At 40.2% G+C, this 19292-nt stretch overlaps 1 protein-coding gene across 3 annotated transcripts in view; it reads right to left on the bottom strand.

Moving 5' to 3' along the window:
• skia (v-ski avian sarcoma viral oncogene homolog a) overlaps nucleotides 1-19292 on the bottom strand; it is an 84255-nt gene that overhangs the window by 8239 nt on the left and 56724 nt on the right. For all 3 annotated transcript variants that reach the window (XM_030733025.1, XM_030733026.1, XM_030733027.1), the window contains exons 2-3: nucleotides 6706-6822; nucleotides 458-573 (exon numbers count right to left, since the gene is read on the bottom strand). In XM_030733025.1, the coding sequence (XP_030588885.1) occupies nucleotides 458-573; nucleotides 6706-6822 (233 nt within the window). The remainder of the gene's footprint in view (nucleotides 1-457; nucleotides 574-6705; nucleotides 6823-19292) is intronic.

Genomic DNA, 19292 nt, shown 5'->3' on the forward strand with positions numbered 1-19292 from the left:
ATAAATTGTGCATCTTATTGCCATATTGTATGATCCCATTTGAACAGTCTCAGCCAAACACGGTAGAGAAATAGTCAAAGTGCCTGCAGCTCTTTCCTCCCACTTCAGGAGAAACTGGGCCAGATCATCTGTGATATTTTGCAGACAGCACTGGTAGCACCATGCCAAGTGGGTGCCCACAAAATGAGTGTGTGCCAAATGTGTGAATGGTAGAGTGTGGGAGGCTGTGGTACAGTCAGACTTGACCCCTGTAACACCAGCCTACCCAGACAAGTGAGAGAGCAGTTGTCTGGGTGGGAGCTTAACATATCCAGCTGAACAAAGTGACTGTCATCTCCATCAGCAAAAGCTTCCCTTAGACTCCAGATCTTTCACTGGCTTTATATTAATTCAGCTGAATGCAGGCAAGTGTTGTTTCATAGACGATGGATTTGGTGCTGTGCCACACATGGCTCACCTGTCTCTCAGCAGGGCCAGCGGGTTACTGGAGGGCTCCTTATCACCAGCAGAGATGTGGGGGGACCAGGGTCTAAAAGCTGATGGCCTCTGCCTGGGCTGAATGCAATTAAGCCCCTGGAAAAAAGACAGTGATTATATTACACTGAGCCAAAGGGCTCAGTAAAATTTAGGGTAAAACATAATTTGAAATATGATACCTTTTCAGACTTTTGTAGAATTTAAAAATGTACAGAAAATTTTTGTTTGAAATTGGGGGACTATCCAAAGAAGTGAATAAACTTATGAATCTTAATAGACACAAGCTTACTTCCAGTGCCCTTAAATATATTTCAGAGGAAAAATTTTAAGGCTTCACACTGACCCTCACCAATGACATCAATATGCAGTAGAAATTGGTCCTTGATGAAACATTTCTTTGTCTTCATCTTTTTAAAGTGATTATTAAAAAAATGAGATCTCATAACAGTAAACAAAATTATGGCACAGGTCAAAGTTTTACTGTTGCAGTAATCCACTCTCTCTGCCATCTGAGAGTCTCCATGTTCCTCAACCAGATTACAGACCAACCAGTTTGTGTGGTCATACCTCTAAACTGCAAAAACTGTGAGGTAAAAAATTAGTTAAAATGACACCAAGGTGGATTGCATGTTAGCGGTCATTACATCACTTTTGGTGCATGCCGCCATGGTTAAGGACAACAAAAAGGATCATTTTACAGTAAAATTATTAAGCTTTACTATAGAAACAGTTTCTCTCTTTTTTGGCAGCTTCTTTTGTGGCATTTAATGCAAAATTGTGCATCCATAAAGCAAATCTGTTTGACTCGAGACCTCCTGTGTTCAAATAATTCATGTATGATCAGGATTACAGAATCAGATAAAGATAATATAAACTGTAGTCATCCACTTTTGAAAATATTATAGTAGATGTGATTACATTTACATTGTTGAGAATTACTTAACTATGTTTTATTTGCTTTTTAAAAATCTAACAATTCAAGTCATAAGTTTTATTTCAACTTATGACATTAACTTGCACTGGATGGCTAATATATTACAGTATTTTTTTAAAGCTAATTTCATATACCAGCTGTAAATGAAAAATGGATTGTGGCATTCAAATACTTGTTGCTGTGTCCATTTTTAGTATAAGCTTAAAATTTCTAATATTTAAAATAAAAATTGTTATGAGAGATGTAAATTTAGATGTAATTTGTATTAACTATGAACTCACTGTAATGAATTCAAAGTTAATTGGACTCAAACCCAGTTGGGCAGTGGAACGTCTGTGAGATGCGGGAACGTCTGTGAGATGCGTCACTGCTGAGATCACGCGAGAGCTGTGCGTAAGTAATATGGCGGTATAGTAAACAAACCGGTGCAACTCAGGTAAATCAAACCAATATATTTATACCAAAATAGAATTATTCCTAATACTAACCTCTGCCTATTAATTCTTTCAATATAACAAACTGGACGAGGAAACATTGTACAGCCTGGAGAGCTACGTCGACGAGTGCTTTGTCAACTTCGTGATGGGCAAACCACAAAAAAATCCTGCTACCACGGCCACACCAACTTCTAAACGCACTCGTTCCGAGTGCTCAACAAGCACTCGGAACGAGTGCAAGGGCAAGGGCCAGCCAAAATGTCTCAGTAGCGCCCCCTAAAGTCGAGCCCCACCGCTGTGTTTCACATACATTTATGAAACTTCATACACATATGTATCATATCCAGATGCACAAAAAATCCTCTTGGAGCCATGCTCCAAACCCAACAGGAAATCCGCCATTTTTAATTAAACATGCAAATTTGGCAATTTGCACCCCTCAGACTTTTACTAATAACTTAGAGGTTTTAGATGTTATTAACTTCATCTTCGGATTGTCTAATCTACACACCAAGGGGAATCTACTTTTAAAAAATGGTGAGTGGCCCTTATGCCCCCCCGAAATTCATTCATTCGCCATGAAATTTTGATTGACTCTCATTCATCCTGACATAATCCAATCTGGATCAAACTTTCTCAGTAGGAGTAGGGCCGACCCCTGAAAACATACGTGACAATATTTTATGACAATTGCAGCGCCACCTAGTGGGAGCAGGAAATGTCATGTTTTACACTTTGAGGTCCAGCTCAAAGGTGGTTGAGCAGAACCATCTCAAATTTCCCGTGGAAAGCCCTAAGGAGTTGGTCTTTCACTGTTTTCAAAACTGTGAGTTTTAGCCACAGGGCGTGGCAAAAACTGGCAGGATGCCAAAGTTTGATGTCTCACCATGAAGACAAAAAGGGCTGTAACTCAAAGCCACATTGCCTAAACTGGCTCAAACTTCAGTGGTTTGATAAGTGTGCTGCCCTGAACACATTGATATGCATAAAGTCTATTAACATTAGAGCGCCACCTAGTGGGACCTGGAAATATCATAAAATAGCATGTTTTTTGTGTAGCCCCCGGAGCAACATTTTATCTACATATCTGAAATTGTGCAGGCTCATGTAACATCCTAAGATGTACAAAAAAGTCCCTTGGACCCATACCCGAAACCCTACAGGAAGTTGGCCATCTTCAATTGAAGGTGTCAATTTTTGCCATTTTCAGGCCTGCTGTTTCAATCAACTCCTCCTAGGGCATGTGACCCAGTGAGACCAAATTGGCTCCAGATCATCTAGATAAGTAGGGCATCAAAAATTGTGCATGGTTTTACAAAATATTAAACGGCCTTGTCATACCAGGCCGTTCAACTTGGCCTTCATTTTTCTCCCTTGCCACCAAAATTGTTTGTGCACTTGTTTGCACATGCTTTGCCCGATCAGCCTAAAAATGTAATCACTCATGTACAGACCCAGGCTGAACCCATACCTACGGAATCAAGGCTATAAGTGCAATAGCGCCCCCTACAAAAGCAAATGAAAATTTGTATGACCGTCCACAGAATTAGTTTCTCTGAAATGCATGAAATTTAGTTTCAACATTCCTGACATAATCCTGATCAGTTTGATAAGCCTCCTGTCCTGAACACATTGATATGCATAATGTTCATAAACGTTAGAAGGTGTCGATTTTTACCATTTTCAGGCCTATTTGAATCAACTCCTCCTAGGGCATTTCACCCAGTGACACCAAAATGGTTCCAGATCATCAAACATCATTCAAGGTTTCATAAAATCTTTAACGGTGTTGCCATGGCCACCCTCTGAATTTGGGAATTCAATCAAATACCACAGGTCATCAAATTGTCACATCTCAAATATACATTGTCCAATCTGTCCCAAACTTCACATGATTCACAAGAGGGCGAGTGACACAGGACACAGGACACACCCATTTACCTGCTTTGTTTCACACTCATAACGCCACCTATTGGTGACAGGAAATCAGCAGTACACTGATAATCATCATCCTATGATCATTACAATTTCATTGATTGGGTGCAGGCATTACATACAGCATCGTGACACTTTAATTAGTGGGCGCTCACCCATGCCACCTAGTGGATGCGGGAGACGTTCAGCGACTGAACGACGTAAGGTACGGGTAGCCTGCTGGGCTGACAGCATCCGAGTGAGCCCGCTACAGTCCTGTTCGCGACAATCTCCGAGCACGCCACAGGTCGAGCGTGCCACGGGTCGAGCGCGCCACGGGTGCGAGGGCCCGATCATCACCGACAGTAGAATAAATCACTTGTATATAAATTTCTTATGTTGGAGTAAACGCAGGCTGTAAACAGGTACACTATTGTGTTATAGAGACTGATATGTTGATGTGACTGGATAGGGGTCAGTATGAAAATCCATTGTTGAAGACAGCCTACCTCCATGGCACACTTTTTTTTTTTTTTTTTTTTTTTTTTAAAGGGAATACTGAGGGAATCCGTCATTACATTGTGGTTCTTCTTTTGCTCTTTCAAGCTTCACTCAACTATAAGGCCCATGGTGTCTACATTTACCCTCTCTATTAGTACTGCTTGCAAATATAGTGCTGGCTATAAGATCTCAAAAAAACAAAACATGATGTCATCTAAAAAAAAATTAAAGATAAAACAGCCAAGAGACAAAGGTCATTGACATCTATCAGTCTGGAAAGGGTTACAAAGCCATTTCTAAGGCTTTGAGACTCCAGTGAACCATGTGAGAGCCATTCTCCACAAATGGAGAAAACTTGTAACAGTGGTGAAAACAGTGATGGTATAGTTACCTTGAAAAAGTAGTCTGACTACTGATTACTGATTATTCCTTTAAAAAGTAACTTAGTTACTTCTAAAATTAAGTAATCAGTAAAGTAACTAAGTCAGATTACAAGTTACTTTATTAGTTACATTCAACAGCGGCCGGTCTTGTGATCATCTACCATAAAGTGAGTCAGATGTTTCTGTGTGCTTTTATGTGTAATGTATTTCCTTAAATTGGTAAATAGAGTTCAGTCAACATGATTTATGAAGGGCTTATATTTAAAATGCAGAAATAACCTGTTTTTCAACAATCTTTAGAAGTCTGTGTTATTGTGCCGGCATTATAATCAATCCAGTGCTTTTCGGCCACTTCAAATATCTTTATAGAACTGTGATGTTATATTTGTTGTGATTTCTGCAGCCTTCTGAGCCAGATTTCTGTTTAAAAAGACATTTTTAATGTCAGACAGTTTTTACCTTGATAAAAAAAATTTATATAAAAAAGTCACTTTGCCAACAAGTGATTGCAGCTTCTCTCTTGTATCAGGTAATTTTGTCACTCAAAATTACCTGATATCATTCATGAGAGAAATGTTTGATATATGCTTCACAGATTATAGGTCAACAAGTCATTTACAGCCATTTAAATACAGGCAATCATTTTTTGGCAAATACCGAAAAAAATTTTTGGCAGACGATCACTTTTTGGCACAATACCAGCCTCTACTACATTCTGTAGTAGGAGGCTTTTCAACTTTTTCAAATCTCCCCACTTACTGGTTTGTACCAAAGTCCAGCTTTTATTGTTTGGGTGCTGGGGGGCCTTCTGCATTAGCTGCAGCTCTGCTTCACTCCACCTGTTGCGACTCACTCTAAGTTTGATTGCGCCGTGACTCCAGATGTTTCCTCATATTTGATGTAGTGTTTTTGAAGCTAGATAGCACTTTGTCACCAGCACAGAGTGCACAACTAACCTTGATGTTGTCATCTTTAGCTGACACAAACTCACAATAGTGCCTGTATTTCCAGCTAGAAAACCACGCATCTCTCTCCTCCCTCCATTGTTTACGTTTGTTGTAAACGTTTATTGTCCTCATGCTGAAAACGGGACGCAATTGTTGCATCTGCCAGACGTCACTCCCCGAGCCGCAAGAAGAAAGCAAAAATATATCTTTGTACTGAGGAAAATGACAAAAATAGTAACGCACAATGACTTGGATAAGTAACTTTAATCTGATTACTGGACTGCAAATAGTAACGTGTTAGATTACTCGTTACTGAGAAAAAGTAGTCAGAATGCTGATGTCAGAATGCTGATGTCAGTACCGCGTTACTTAGTAACACGTCTGCCCACGAATGGCTGGCCTATCAAAATTACTTCCAGAGCGCATTAATGACTCATCCAGGAGGTCAAAAAACAATACAAAAAAAAAAAAAAAATAGAACATCATCTAAAGAACTGTAGACCTCACTTGCTCCAGTAAAGATCAGTATTCATGATTCAACATTATGAAAAAGACAAATATGGCATCCATGGGGGGGTTCCAACATGAACATCACTGCTGACTGGAAGTACAAGTTCTAGAACACATAATTACCAGGTCTCTGTAGCTCTTAATGGGATGCATATGCGTTTTAGTGACTTTATTGACCATATCAATTCAAAAGGAAATGGCTACATAAGAACCAAGTGACTGGCATTATATGGTAAGAACTAAGTCGTCCAAGATTTTTAGTAGATGCATATATTGTCACACCGTTCTCGAGTGATCGCATTCACAAAGTTGAAAATTGGTTGCCCAACCATCATGATGACAATACCCCACCAGTCTTTTTAGGCTGAGGAGTTCAAACTGCATTTTGTATTTACTCTGGTCACCTATGAAAAGTTGTTTGATGAACTGAACCATGTAAGTGTGAGAAATATGAAAAAAGAAAAAAAAAAAAAAAGAAGAATCTTGAAGGCATATTACTTTCAAATCTTCTGAAGTCTTTGATATAATATTACATGACATTTCATCTTACACAGTGTGCCTCTTTAGACTCATCTTCATCATGAATATCTGGCAACACCAACCTTTTTGGGAGCAGACAGGGACTGCAACCAGTCATGCTGCTTCTCTTTGTCAGCCAGGGGAGACTGTGATGAGAGGTCTTCATGTTTCGACTTTTTCATTGGGATGGAATCAGACACCTGGAAGAACAGGAGAAGGTGTGTTTAAAAGATAAATCTAGCTGTACTTCATTAAATACTTGGAATCAACTTTTTTTGTTTGTTTGTTTTGATGTGAATTCATCAGTTTGCCAGTTCTTAGCAACTACCTAACTACTCTGTCACTGAAACTTCAGTGAACTGAAAATACATCCAGTATTTTCAGACACACCAATAACTGTGTGTGCATGAACGCCTCTGCTAGGGAGTGCCACAAGAGGTGTCTGATAGCTGAAGTTTTTGTGGTTTAAATTTAGGTGTGCTGTTGATCCTGCATGCATCGTTCTATTTCTGGCAAAGTTCACACACACCTCACAATCTGGGTTATGGCAATGTGTCACACACTTGTCACACAGAGTATCCAATACAGCTAGGTGCATTTGCTCATGGGCAGCCAAGATGAGAGGCTAGAGGTCACTGGGGCTTGTGTGTGTGTGTGTGTGTGTGTGTGTGTGTGTGTCAGTCTGTCTCACATCGATATACCCATACAGACAGACAAGCAGTGGTTTGTTTCTTTTCCGCCAGAGAGGCTGACTTTGTGGCTATGACATCAGCTTCTCTGGGCTGTGACTGTCACTAGTTGCCACACACACACACACACACACACACACACACACACACTAAGAGCAATTGTAATGACTGAACAGAATGTATGCAGCTTTATTACACTTTCTAATCACACTTTCTTTTAAAGGGTTTAAAATATTATAAAGAATTAAATATAGTGTATACCACTAGAATTAATTATTTGAATTTAATTCTAGGGGTAGCTCTTCAGCAACAATACATGAGGAAACCAACAACCACATTGGGTTGAAGTGGAAAATAAAGCAAACACAGAAGTGCAAAAAACTGCAGTTCCTGTAAAGGTCATTTGAGGCTAGCTCCAAAAGTCAGTCCCCATAGACTCTCATGTAAAAATACCCAACTTACAGCATTAAAAAAAAATCAGATTTACAGTGTGGTAGGAAAAATATTTTGGCCTCTATGGATGGTCTCTCCTACTTGACACTCTGGGGTGGGTGATATTTTCATGATTTACTAACTGGTGAGGTTTAAAGTTAAGGTCATGGCCCCTGTCTGCCATGCTTCATCTCTGCTAATTATGCTGTCCAAGCTCTTCAGCTGCATCTATTGTGAGTTTATAAAAAAGAAAAAAAAAAGAAACATTTTTAAAGAAATGATCTAACAATCCTACAAGCCTTACCCTCCGGTCTAAACATGGCAACTTCTGGTTCCAAAAAACAAACATGGTGATGACATAAACTCTAACATTGTGGCTTCAAAATGCCAGTGGGTAGCTACACTCATGATGGTGGCTACATTCATCTTTTATACACAGTTTAAGGAGGAAACAAACTTCACTTAGTGACTGCTGTCCTATTTTATCTGTTTCTACCGCTTAGCAAAGCATGTCAAATAATGGGACACGACCGCAAGGTAATAAGTGCAAAAGGCACCTGCTGCACAAGCATAAATGCCAACAACGCTGCCGTCACGTATGTAAGTTACGTTGTAGGCTCTACAAAGAATCAGCACAGAAGATGAATCAGGTCTCAGGAATCTGCAGTGTTTTGTCAGCAGAAAGTGTGCACAAGTAGGCAGAACATGCTCTCTCTCTCTCTCTCTCTCTCTCCCCTCACACTCACACAGGCACACACCCCTGTGTGGTGTCAACAGGTGGTTATTTGTAATGGGTTAGATGCTGCCTCTCTCAACTGCTGGCAGTGTGTCATGTCTGCCACATGTCTCTGTAATCAGAGCTGCTCTCACAGGAAAGTAGCGTGGCTAGACGATCAAATACCACCGAGGTCTGCCAGTGTGACAACTGACCTCGATCTGCCATGGCCTGACGTAAGAATTCATGGCTTTCAATGAGTTTCCATAACAGCATCAGAGCAGTGAACTGAGAGTCTTCTTTATTATCTGGTCTATTAGTGTAAGAACCCTTTATCTGATGGCTTGGGTCTCGGAGGAACAGTTGTTGTCCCTTTGAAGAAGTCCTTCAAATATGAAAATGAAAGCACTCTCAAGCTTCAGGACCTTGTTTTAAGAGACATTTTCCACAAGTGGCTCCACCAGAGGAGATATGAGTGAAAAGAAAAGTGTACAGCAAGCACCAAAGTAAAATTTGGTGTCGTATGGGAACGGATACAGTCACTACTGGTTCAGTAAACTAAAAAAACAAACAAATCAAAAACACAACACACAATTATACACTTATAATCATATGTTAATGTTCCCATTGTAAAACCACTGTTTTCATGACCTTCACAATGTATTAGAGTCACTCCACTTTAACTAAAATACCTGTAAATTGCATCATAATGAATACACCAAGATTTTTTATTTTTAATTTAGTACCACTAAGTGGTATCAAAAGACCAAAATATGTATTCACTTCAGTTGCTTGTTTATTTTTCATTGATGATTTAGAACCCTTTCAAATGTGTATTGTTCACAGAAATTACACCAAAACACAAACAGAAAAAACCCCACTACAGCACACACAAGAGTCCTGGTTGGCAGGATTGTGGGTCATTTAGAGATCAAGAGATGTCCTACATTTTATTGCAGCTAAGCATGTTTAGAGACAGGTGGCTAGTGCCTGCAGTTTAGCAAGAAAGAAAGAAAGAAAGAGAGAGACAGACAGACAGGCACACAGTGCTAGCTCTGAGCAAAATCTCTGTGCCACGTGGCAGTCCTCATCTCGTGGATTACCAGTTGCCAACACCGCAATCTCCGTGCAGTCCTGGCAACCTTGGACAGAAAAGAGCATCGAGGATGGGTGAGAGGAACAGGGTCAACAAAACTGTTAGCTGAGCTTATGGGGTTCAGTACTGAGGACTTCAGGAAGATAGAAATCTGAATGTCTAAATGACTGAACAGTGGGACTATGAAATGTGAGGAAAACAGTCAGGAAGGCAGGAAATTCCTATGCAAGTCAGTGGCATTGGTCCTCAGGGGGGCCCTGGGCTGGTTTCAGGGGATCAGGTTTAAAAACGAGCATTGGTGTAATTTCCTTACAATTTGATTCACTTGAAATTATCCCATTATAGTGTGTAATATCATTTTATGTGGGTCCCTGAGATTAAACATTATCATCAGGGGGTCTGAGGTTGTGTGGGATGAATGATGATGATTAATCTTCATGCAGCAGACACACATACAAACACTGAAACCATGACTGAGGTGTAAGTGAGACATTTTGTTTGTTGGAAACCTCACAGCACTCTCCAGATAAGCCTCTGCCTTACAGCAGTCCTGCTGAACACGGAGTTCAAAGATGTGCCAAAATATGCAAGCGTGCAGACACATTTGTGCACTTTGCAGCAAACCCCCTCCCTTTATGATCTGGTGTGGATTCCACAGCACAGACAGGATGTCACACTTTTAAGATAAGCCTTTCTGATTAAGCAGGGTGTGTTAGACGTGTCGAGCATGCACCGTCTATGTACTGTATTCCAACACCTTGTAATATCTAGGTAAATGGACTAGTTCTTATATAGCGCTTTTCTACTCAGTATGAGCACTCGAAGCGCTTATACAACCTGTTTGCATTCACCCATGCACTCCCATTCATACAAGCACTTCCATTTTTATGAAGCTAAGTGCTTTTAATTAACTAACATTCACTCACATTCATACTCCGACAGAACGGTCGGAGAGCAACTTGGGGTTAAGTATCTTGCCCAAGGATACATTGGCATGTAGCCCGGAGTAGCCAGGATTCGAACCGCTGACCTTCCGATCAGTAGGTGACCTGCTCTACCTACTGAGCTACAGCCAGTAGGTAGTATCAACTATTACTGTGGTATCAAGGGGATGACACTGGCCTTTTATTAAAAGTCACTTTATTAGGAGAGTTACAGAGCTCTGTGGTCTAAGAAGCAGGTTATGAGCAATGGTACAACACGGGCATTTGAAGCACCTATCAGATGCTCAATTACAGCTTCTTACTTCACACGTAGCAGTCAGGACATGACAAACTCACAAAATATCAAGTCATGGAGGACCATGTGTTGAAACAGTGAGTGTCAGGCCCGTCTCAGCTGTCGTGGTGGTGGTGATGTTGGGGGGCATGAAGAGGCCTCATGCATGAGCATATGTCTGGCTGACTGGTGGTGGGTGTGTATCTGTTAGCAGTGTTTGCGGCAGAGACAGGAAGGGTGGAGTGAGAACAGTCACAACACACAGTTGTCTGTGCCTTTTGGAAACCTTCACAGTTTCAGTTCCTGTGTCTGCAGGCCATTAGTGTTCTGTCACTGGGACACTAAAGTTCTGTGAATACAATTTTTGGGCAATCTACACCAAAAGATTTGTCAAGACTCACACATTTGCAAAACCATTTCTACTGCTCTGAAATTGGTGTGTGTGTCTTTCTGCAGCAGACATTTAAGAAGAAAAAAAATCTTGAAAAGAATGTGGCCACCAGAATACCACCACATCACCCACAGGAGCAGAGCTGTGCAAATTCATGTAGTTTTGAGAAACTTACATAAGTCTTGCAAAGACAAATAGGGAATTGAAACTTCCTAAGTCTGTTGTTTATTCCAACCAATACACTAGATAGATTTCTTTATTGTCATTGTTACAAGAACAACGAAATTAAAAGTGCCATCAGTCAGTGCCTAAAAATAAATAAATAAATAAAATAATAGCCATAATAATAAAATAGTAGCTATAGTGACTAATCATTTACACGTAAAATAACAAATAAATAACAAATAACATTCTCACACACATCTTACATGTCGATTTTGTGGTTTGTTTGAAATTGCATTTAGTTTAGTTATTGCTGTGGGGTAGAAACTGTCTCTGAGTCGGTTCGTTTTTGTTCTTAATGCTCTGTATCTTCTACCTGAAGGCAACAGTGCAAACAAAGAGTGTCCAGGATGGGATGTGTCTTTTGTGATATTTTGTGCTTTTTTAATATTACTATTGGTTCTACTCTAAAGACATCAATGAGATGAAGAGGTGTGTTAACACCACCAACTAAACCACTGACTACGGAAAACTAATCTAACCTGAAACTTGCATTAATAGTTGTGATCAGGAAATGTGGTGGACGTGTATTTAAAAGACAAAACAAAAATGCAGTTAATGCAGAATCTCTTCCTAGATACAATCTGTCATTTTGATCAACCCCACTGTCACCACCACCACATTGTTTCCTTTTCTGCCACTCCCTCCTCTTGCTTGTCTTCCCCTGAACCTCCACCCACCTACCCACCCTGCGCTTTTCGTCTATCTGTCTGAGAGCGTTTCCTGTGTCATAGATTACAGGATGTCCTCTACAAACAAGCTAGATTCCAGCTGCAGAGAAAAGCAAGCAAGCAAGCAAGAAAATGGAACCTTCCAGAAGCACGCTTGAACACAGTGATTACAGTCTCATGGACCAAGATAGCGGCCTTAAACTAAACACTTATTTGAATGTAACATTTAAAAAAGAAAACTTGTCATTGAGAAACAAGAACTGATTTTTCCAAGATGGCAAAAAATAATCTATATGAAAACTCAACTGTTTTTTTGTCTTTTAATATTACCAAAGTTTATTTAATGTATAACGACGCTGAGAACAAGTAGTCTTGAACCCATACGGACTTCTGCATTTCTACAGGACACACACACACACACACACACACACACACACACACACACACACACACATACACACACACACACACACACTCTTCAGGTCTGTTGAATAAGTATAATAACAACTCAGATACTTCAGAATAGTCTAGAAATATAATTTTACCATTTCAGTACTAAACTGCTGCATTGTTTTTTAAATGTTGTGGGTTTTCTTGGAAATTATATTTCCTTTAGTACAATTATTAATTTCTGTTTTGACTGTGTGTCAGGCGCAAAGACCGCACAGCAATGAGAGACAAACAGCTTGCAGTAGTATGATGCCAAAACAGGTCACCTAACCCAACATCCACCCTATACCAGGCTGAGATGAAAGGGCAAACAACTCGTTTTCTTTAATCTTTCTTCACTCAGGAGCCGCACCCTGCCTGTGACCTGACTTTGGCCTCACTGCATGTCTTGCTAAGGGGCCCATAACTGTGGAAAGGGAGGGGCTCTTCCGGAAGGCAAAGTGAGAGCTTAGCTCACTTCGTACATTAGCAGCCACAAAACCCCACATATGCTGGGGAAACAAACAGGTGTCAGACAACATGTTGTTTCTGACTGAAAATTCTGACCTGAGATGCTCTCGTTTTGGGATAAATTCATTAGCTTTTAGCCTTGAAGTGAACAAACAAGCTGCATGTAGTACTTGAGCATCACCCCCTTATGTTTGAATGGATTTTATGTGCTGCAAGGTGAAGTGATGTGCGCGGTACAGGTCTGCTGCTTTGTCTGCAGAGTTGAATTTTCACCACCTGTCTATAGTAATGTTGTAGTCAGAATGCCAGTCGCTCCTCTTCATGTGACAGTGTGTGTATTTGTATGTAGGAATGTGTGTGCAAGATATATATATATATATATATATATAAAAAAAAAAAAAAAAAAAAAACAGAAACGCGGCTGCTTGATTGAACATGATTCCTTGTATGTTTGTGGGTTTTACACACACACACACACACACACACACACTCAATTTTTTACAAATAACTAATGTCACCATTGTCTGGACTTCTGTCTTCTACTAAGTAAACAGCAAACACATTAGATGGCTACAGTCGACTGCTGCAGCTCTGCAAAGCATCAAATCATTCTTATTAGTCAAGACTTCCCAGTCTTGCTGAGATGCAGTTTTGGCTTCAAGATGAACTGGTTTGCTGACTCCACTTGAAATGACCTCATCTAATATTCACTTTGAAGTAGTGAGAAGTGATTTCTCCTGCACTCAGCACATAAGTAAAAGTTTTGAATTACAAATAGCAAGTATTAACTTGTTGAGTTTATTGCGGAACAGCAACAGTAAGAACACCAGTCAGGCAAAATCACACATTTGTGGGCACATGTATATCTGTGTGTACAGATATTTAAATTACCAGGTAGCTGTATATAGAGACGAGGCCCCAGCAGTACCTGGCTGTACCTTGCATAAGGCCTCAGTTATACTCTGTTGCCGACAGGGACAGCTGGAGGCCTCATGGCTGAGTAGTCAATCCTGTTATACTTCTTTGAAGTCTGATTGGAGTCCATCATCTGGAGTGCACGAGTAGTTGGTGCATTGTAATGTAAAATATCCTTCGACGACTCTGTGAGGTCATGAAAAACAGGTACGCACGGGGACATCCGCACAGAAAATTGCACTCAGTCTGATAATGAAATTTACGCCATGCAGACGCAAGAAGACCTGTAAAGCATAATCCCGGCCTAAGTGACCATTTGCCCCATTAGCAGCTTGAAAAACAAACCCCACACAAAGAGCCTGTTTTCACACTGCTGCTCCAAACATAACTTTATGCACCCCCTGTCACCCATCAGAGGTTCCCTGAAGTACTGGTCCAATGCTAGACATCTTATTTCAACATTTGCATTAGAGACTTTTTCCCCCAGAAAAAAAATGTTGCAGCAGGTCTGCAGTTGTTTTCGGGTCTCCATTTCCAGGAAGAATCCTGAAAGGCTGAAAAACAGAGAAGCTTCCCAGAGCCTAGCTGAAGGTTAAACAGCAACTAACAAAAATGACTACTAGGTAACATGATTATTCCAAATGTAATGGTTCAACTAAATTGTTAAATTATATGCCTTCACTTTAACTACAGACCCCCCCCCCAACACACACACACACAACTGCAATGGTATGCATTGCATTTGTGGACAAGGGAACTATACTGTTTCAGGAGGCTCAATAAGTCACCTTGCCTGGAAAAGGAAACAGATGCATCTTCATAAAATTATACAAGGAAAGGCAAAGTGCAGAAGAAAAAAACAACAACAAGGGCTGGAAAAGAAGACCAGAAATGGGAAGAGCATAAACAGTCTGTGGCAAGGGATCAAGTCTGGACAGAGAGCTACACACAAACAGGCGATTTCACAAATATAAACTTTGCTTCCCCAAAGGCTATGAAGACAAGCTGCCTTTTGTAACTAGTACACAATATCTCTGTTTAACAGGCCTTGAAAATCTATTAACAGCAAGCGTGACATATTTTTGACACTTTATGGAGAGCAATGTAAACTTTAAGTTAGAACACTAAAACTGTCAATTTCAATAACTGTGAAAGAAGGCATAGTTAGAGGGAAGATAACAACTGTATTCTCTTGTAATGCAGATCAGCGTGCGCGCACGCACACGCGCACAAAGAGAGAGCGCGAGAGAAAAAAGTTTAGGAAGGGAGAAGCGTCTCTATTTCCTGTCGCCAAATTTGTTTTGGCAAGTTTTTCTGTGGGAATGGTGAGAGCCCAGCCCCCCTCAGCCATCCAGAGCTGCAGATCGGCCCCACTGAGGAGATGGAAAAATGATTTTTTTTTTTTCTTTTAAATGAAAATAGAGATAATGGAGAAAAGGGTGGAGGATTTTTGGGGCCAATACAAAATAGGGGTTTAAATAGGGGTTTAAAGACTTCAAGAAAACAGATGCTATATTAGCTGATAATAGATAATAATAATCCATAAAATTTGTTTGACAGATACACATGTTATGGTGTCAAAATAGATTCAGTGCAGTCCAGTCAAAAACAAATGATGTAATTGAAACAGTTTCTGAATTCTTAGAATCATACAGTACTGTTGTAAAAATACAGGAAACTCTATACAATAATGTGCAATTCTTTGGAATAATAGCCTAATACTGTACAGCTGCTTGAAAGGCAAAATTTTAACAGTGAGCTGTTGTACATTACAAAAGTATTATATTACTTTAAAGTAGGGCTGCATAAAACGATTATTTTAGTAATCGAGTATTCTATCAATTATTCCAGCGATTAATCGAGTAATCGGATAAGAAATACTTTTTTTATTAACAGTTTATCTGCATATTTTAACTTCCGTAATGCAGTTTCTCGCCATGTGAACAAACAGTGGTGAATGGAGCAGCTACAAAGTTCTCTTTTCTTCACCTTAACACTTGCTGATCAGGTGCTTGATGAAGGACCTCCAGCTGTTTCACAGATTTAATGGTGGTTACTAAAAGAAAAAGCTGCTGTTTTGGACGTTTCCTTTTTCACTACTTGAGCTCGCCGTCTCTTTGCGCTTGCGCAGTTAAAACCGCTGCCTGCTATGAGTGTTTTGAAAAACTAGTGGCTGTGGGAGCCATGGCGCATGTGTGAGTAATGGTGTAATGCTTTGTATTCACAAGCATTCTCGAAAATACGTTTCTACTGCAGGTCTATATTTAGTCACTAATAAGGGATTAAAGTATAAAAAATATTTTGAAGGAGCCCCTCGGTCCTGGGGGGCGGGCCTTCCGGTACCGAACCATCGCTAGTGCTAATGGCCCGCGCTCGCTAGCAAACCAGTTCTGGTAGCTACAGCTGAAGTAAAGACAAAAATAGCAGCTGAAATTCTCAGCGAGCACAACACACACAGACACACAGAGAGCAGTGGAGGCGTGGAAATGCATGTCAGCGACAGTTGCCACCCGTCCCGTAAAGTACGGAACACGGCATGTTACGGAGCCGTATTCCACGGAGTCCCGTAACATACGGGGTTCTGTATTTTACGAGACAGGTGGCAACTCTAGTGATGATCCACTCTGTGTTAAATGAAATCCATCGCAGCGACGGAGAGCTTTTTAGAATGTGTGCTTGTGTATACGTGAGTGATTCACACTCCAGTCCAGTAGGTGGCGGTAATGCAGTTCTATGTTGGTTTGCCAGCCCCCAATAAACCCACAAAAAAACGTCAGCACTAATGCTGCTAATGCTAGTGAGGAGCGCCGCTTACACCGAGACAGCTGAGCGCTGCAGAGTTTAAACGAAGCATCGACACAGTAAATTTGTGTCGATAAATTTTTAGAATCGATTTAATCGAGTTAATCGATGAATCGTTGCAGCCCTAGTTTAAAGTCAAACTTTCTTTTTTGTGTAATTTTCTTGAGTGTCCACATGAATTCTTTTGTGCAGTTATATCACATATAGCCCATTCAAAATACAGAAATATAAAAGAAGACCTAAAACATTGTAATGATCCAGAAAGGTAGAAACCTGAATTATGGTAATGTGCTGGCAAGTAAAAACACTCATAGCACTGTTAATGCTTTGGTTCAAATTCCCACACTCTACAGCCATTTATAGTCTGGACCATTGCTATGCTAACAATGTTGTTGTTTTTCCATTCTGAGTGTAACATTTTTAAAGCATTAGTTTCTAGCAGTATACTGTGTTGATGACAGTAATAATCTACTTATGGAGACTACAGAACATGATATTTATGTTTAGCCAGTGTTAGCCAGTCCATCCTTCTATTCATCCATTTAATATCACAAAATGGAATCTCTGCCTCAAAACCTCATGCAAATTTTTTTTTTAGTACTGTAATAACTAAGAAATTGTCAAACTGGTGACACTGATTGGCAGACATTAAATAGTAATCAAGATTCTTATCACCAAACTGAGAAAAAACCCACACTGTTTACAAAGCCTGTTTGTCTGCAGCTTTGCTTTTATACAGTACAGTACTATAATATCCCTTTTATAATCTGAGACAACAGCCATCTAAAAGCAGGATAATTTAATTTGGTCCACTTTAAAAGTTTTCGTAATCTCTACATATACAATAATGGACATTTCGTTGGCTTTGTACGTGTATGCACGCACTTCCTAGTGTGTGTCCAATCTCACATAAAGATGTCTAAATGCTTACTACCTCGTATTATTAACTGACAACTTTAAACCCTCATAAGGTGAAGATTCTTCAGCAGGATAGGATTTCAATTTGTTCTTAAAACTCAATCCTAGCAATTAAGAGTATCGACTTTTTTAATGTTTCAGCTTGATAGGTGTGTGATTGGTGTGTAATGTTCCCCAAGGTTAAGGTTGCTTGTGAAAACGTTAAGTCACATGGTTGAGCAAATACATAAATAGCACTGGGAGTGCATGCGTGTGTGCACACACAGAGTTTGGTTTCCAAACAGTACTTACGGGGCACTGGAACACCAGCAGGCATTTTCTGTACCCCAGTCCAGAATGCAGCACATGCCTTAACATGTGACACCCATGTGTGGCTCCTGAACATGTGTGTGCTCACCCTGCACTACTTTCTTCCTGCAAGAAATTTTCACTAATCTGAAGGGATTAGCAAAGGTTTGGATTTTCTGGATGTCAAATTTGACATTTGACATCCACAATTAATTGCATTTCTTACTCATGTACGAAGCTAATTCACATTTATATCACTTAACAGACTGGGCTTCCTAAAATGGGAAATGCCAAAGGCTAATAATGGTTTGCCACACTGAGTTCAACATGTGTACTTGAGCTGGCAGTTTGCTGTTTGTAGATCCTCCTGTCAAAGAGGAGGATGGGGAGGATTTAAGAGAGAGGGTGGGGGCTTGCAGTCAAATCCCCTATCATCTTACAGGCATCATTACGCTTGATAAAGCCTCATCCCTGGAGCACTCCACTACCAGGGACCAGGACAGATCGCCAATTACACTCTTAACCTCTCTCTTGCCCTTTCTCTCCATCTCGCTGACACCTATAGCTGCAGGGTGGCGGGGGCTGATAAAGATGCGGCCTCATGGGAGACTCTGAAAACTACCACTACTACACAGGAGCTAGAGTAACACAGCATTTCAGCAGTATGTAGACAGAGCTATCGGTGAGCCACTACAATGCATCATAAAAATTTTCATTTGAAAAATTAAAAAAAGAAAGTTCAGACTATCACTATAAGGCTGCATGAATGAAGCATATACTGTGATAAATAGTAATTAAATAAGTTAGAAACAGCTTTCTTTTACTGATATTACCCAAAACTGCAGAACTAGTTCTGTCTCAGTCTAGTCTCAAACATTTTGGTCAAAAGTGGTCAGAAGTGTTTGCACATCTGTAAAACTTTTTTTTACTCCTTTTACACAAGTCTGCAAGGATCAGTGCAGGTCCTTTTAAAAAAAATTGCAAGAAATTTGTGAGCACATGGACTGTATGCATTGCAAGCATGCTAAATGTCCACCCACCCATCCGTCCACCCACTTCCACTTAATCAAGCCACTTTATATTGTAAGGTAAAGACCCTACAATGATAGAAATCAGAAGTGAGAAGGACAAACTCCCTTTTAACAGGAAGAAGCCTGTGGCAGAACCAGGCTCAGGGAGGAGTAGCCATCTGCAGTGACCAGTGGGGGGTGAGAAGAGGGAAACAGGACAAAAGACAAACTGTGGAAGAGAGTCACAGTTTAACAATAACTCATGATTAAATGCAAGGTGGTGTATAAAATCAGAGAGTGAAAAGGGGTGAGTGAAAAAGAAATGTTCAGTGCATCATGAGAAGCCCCTGTTTGAACTAGGGAGGGTTCAGGGTAACTAAACTTGATCATAAAGGAAAGTTTT

The sequence above is a fragment of the Archocentrus centrarchus genome, chromosome 7 (genome assembly GCF_007364275.1).
Source record: "Archocentrus centrarchus isolate MPI-CPG fArcCen1 chromosome 7, fArcCen1, whole genome shotgun sequence".
NCBI classification, from domain to species: Eukaryota; Metazoa; Chordata; class Actinopteri; order Cichliformes; family Cichlidae; genus Archocentrus; species Archocentrus centrarchus.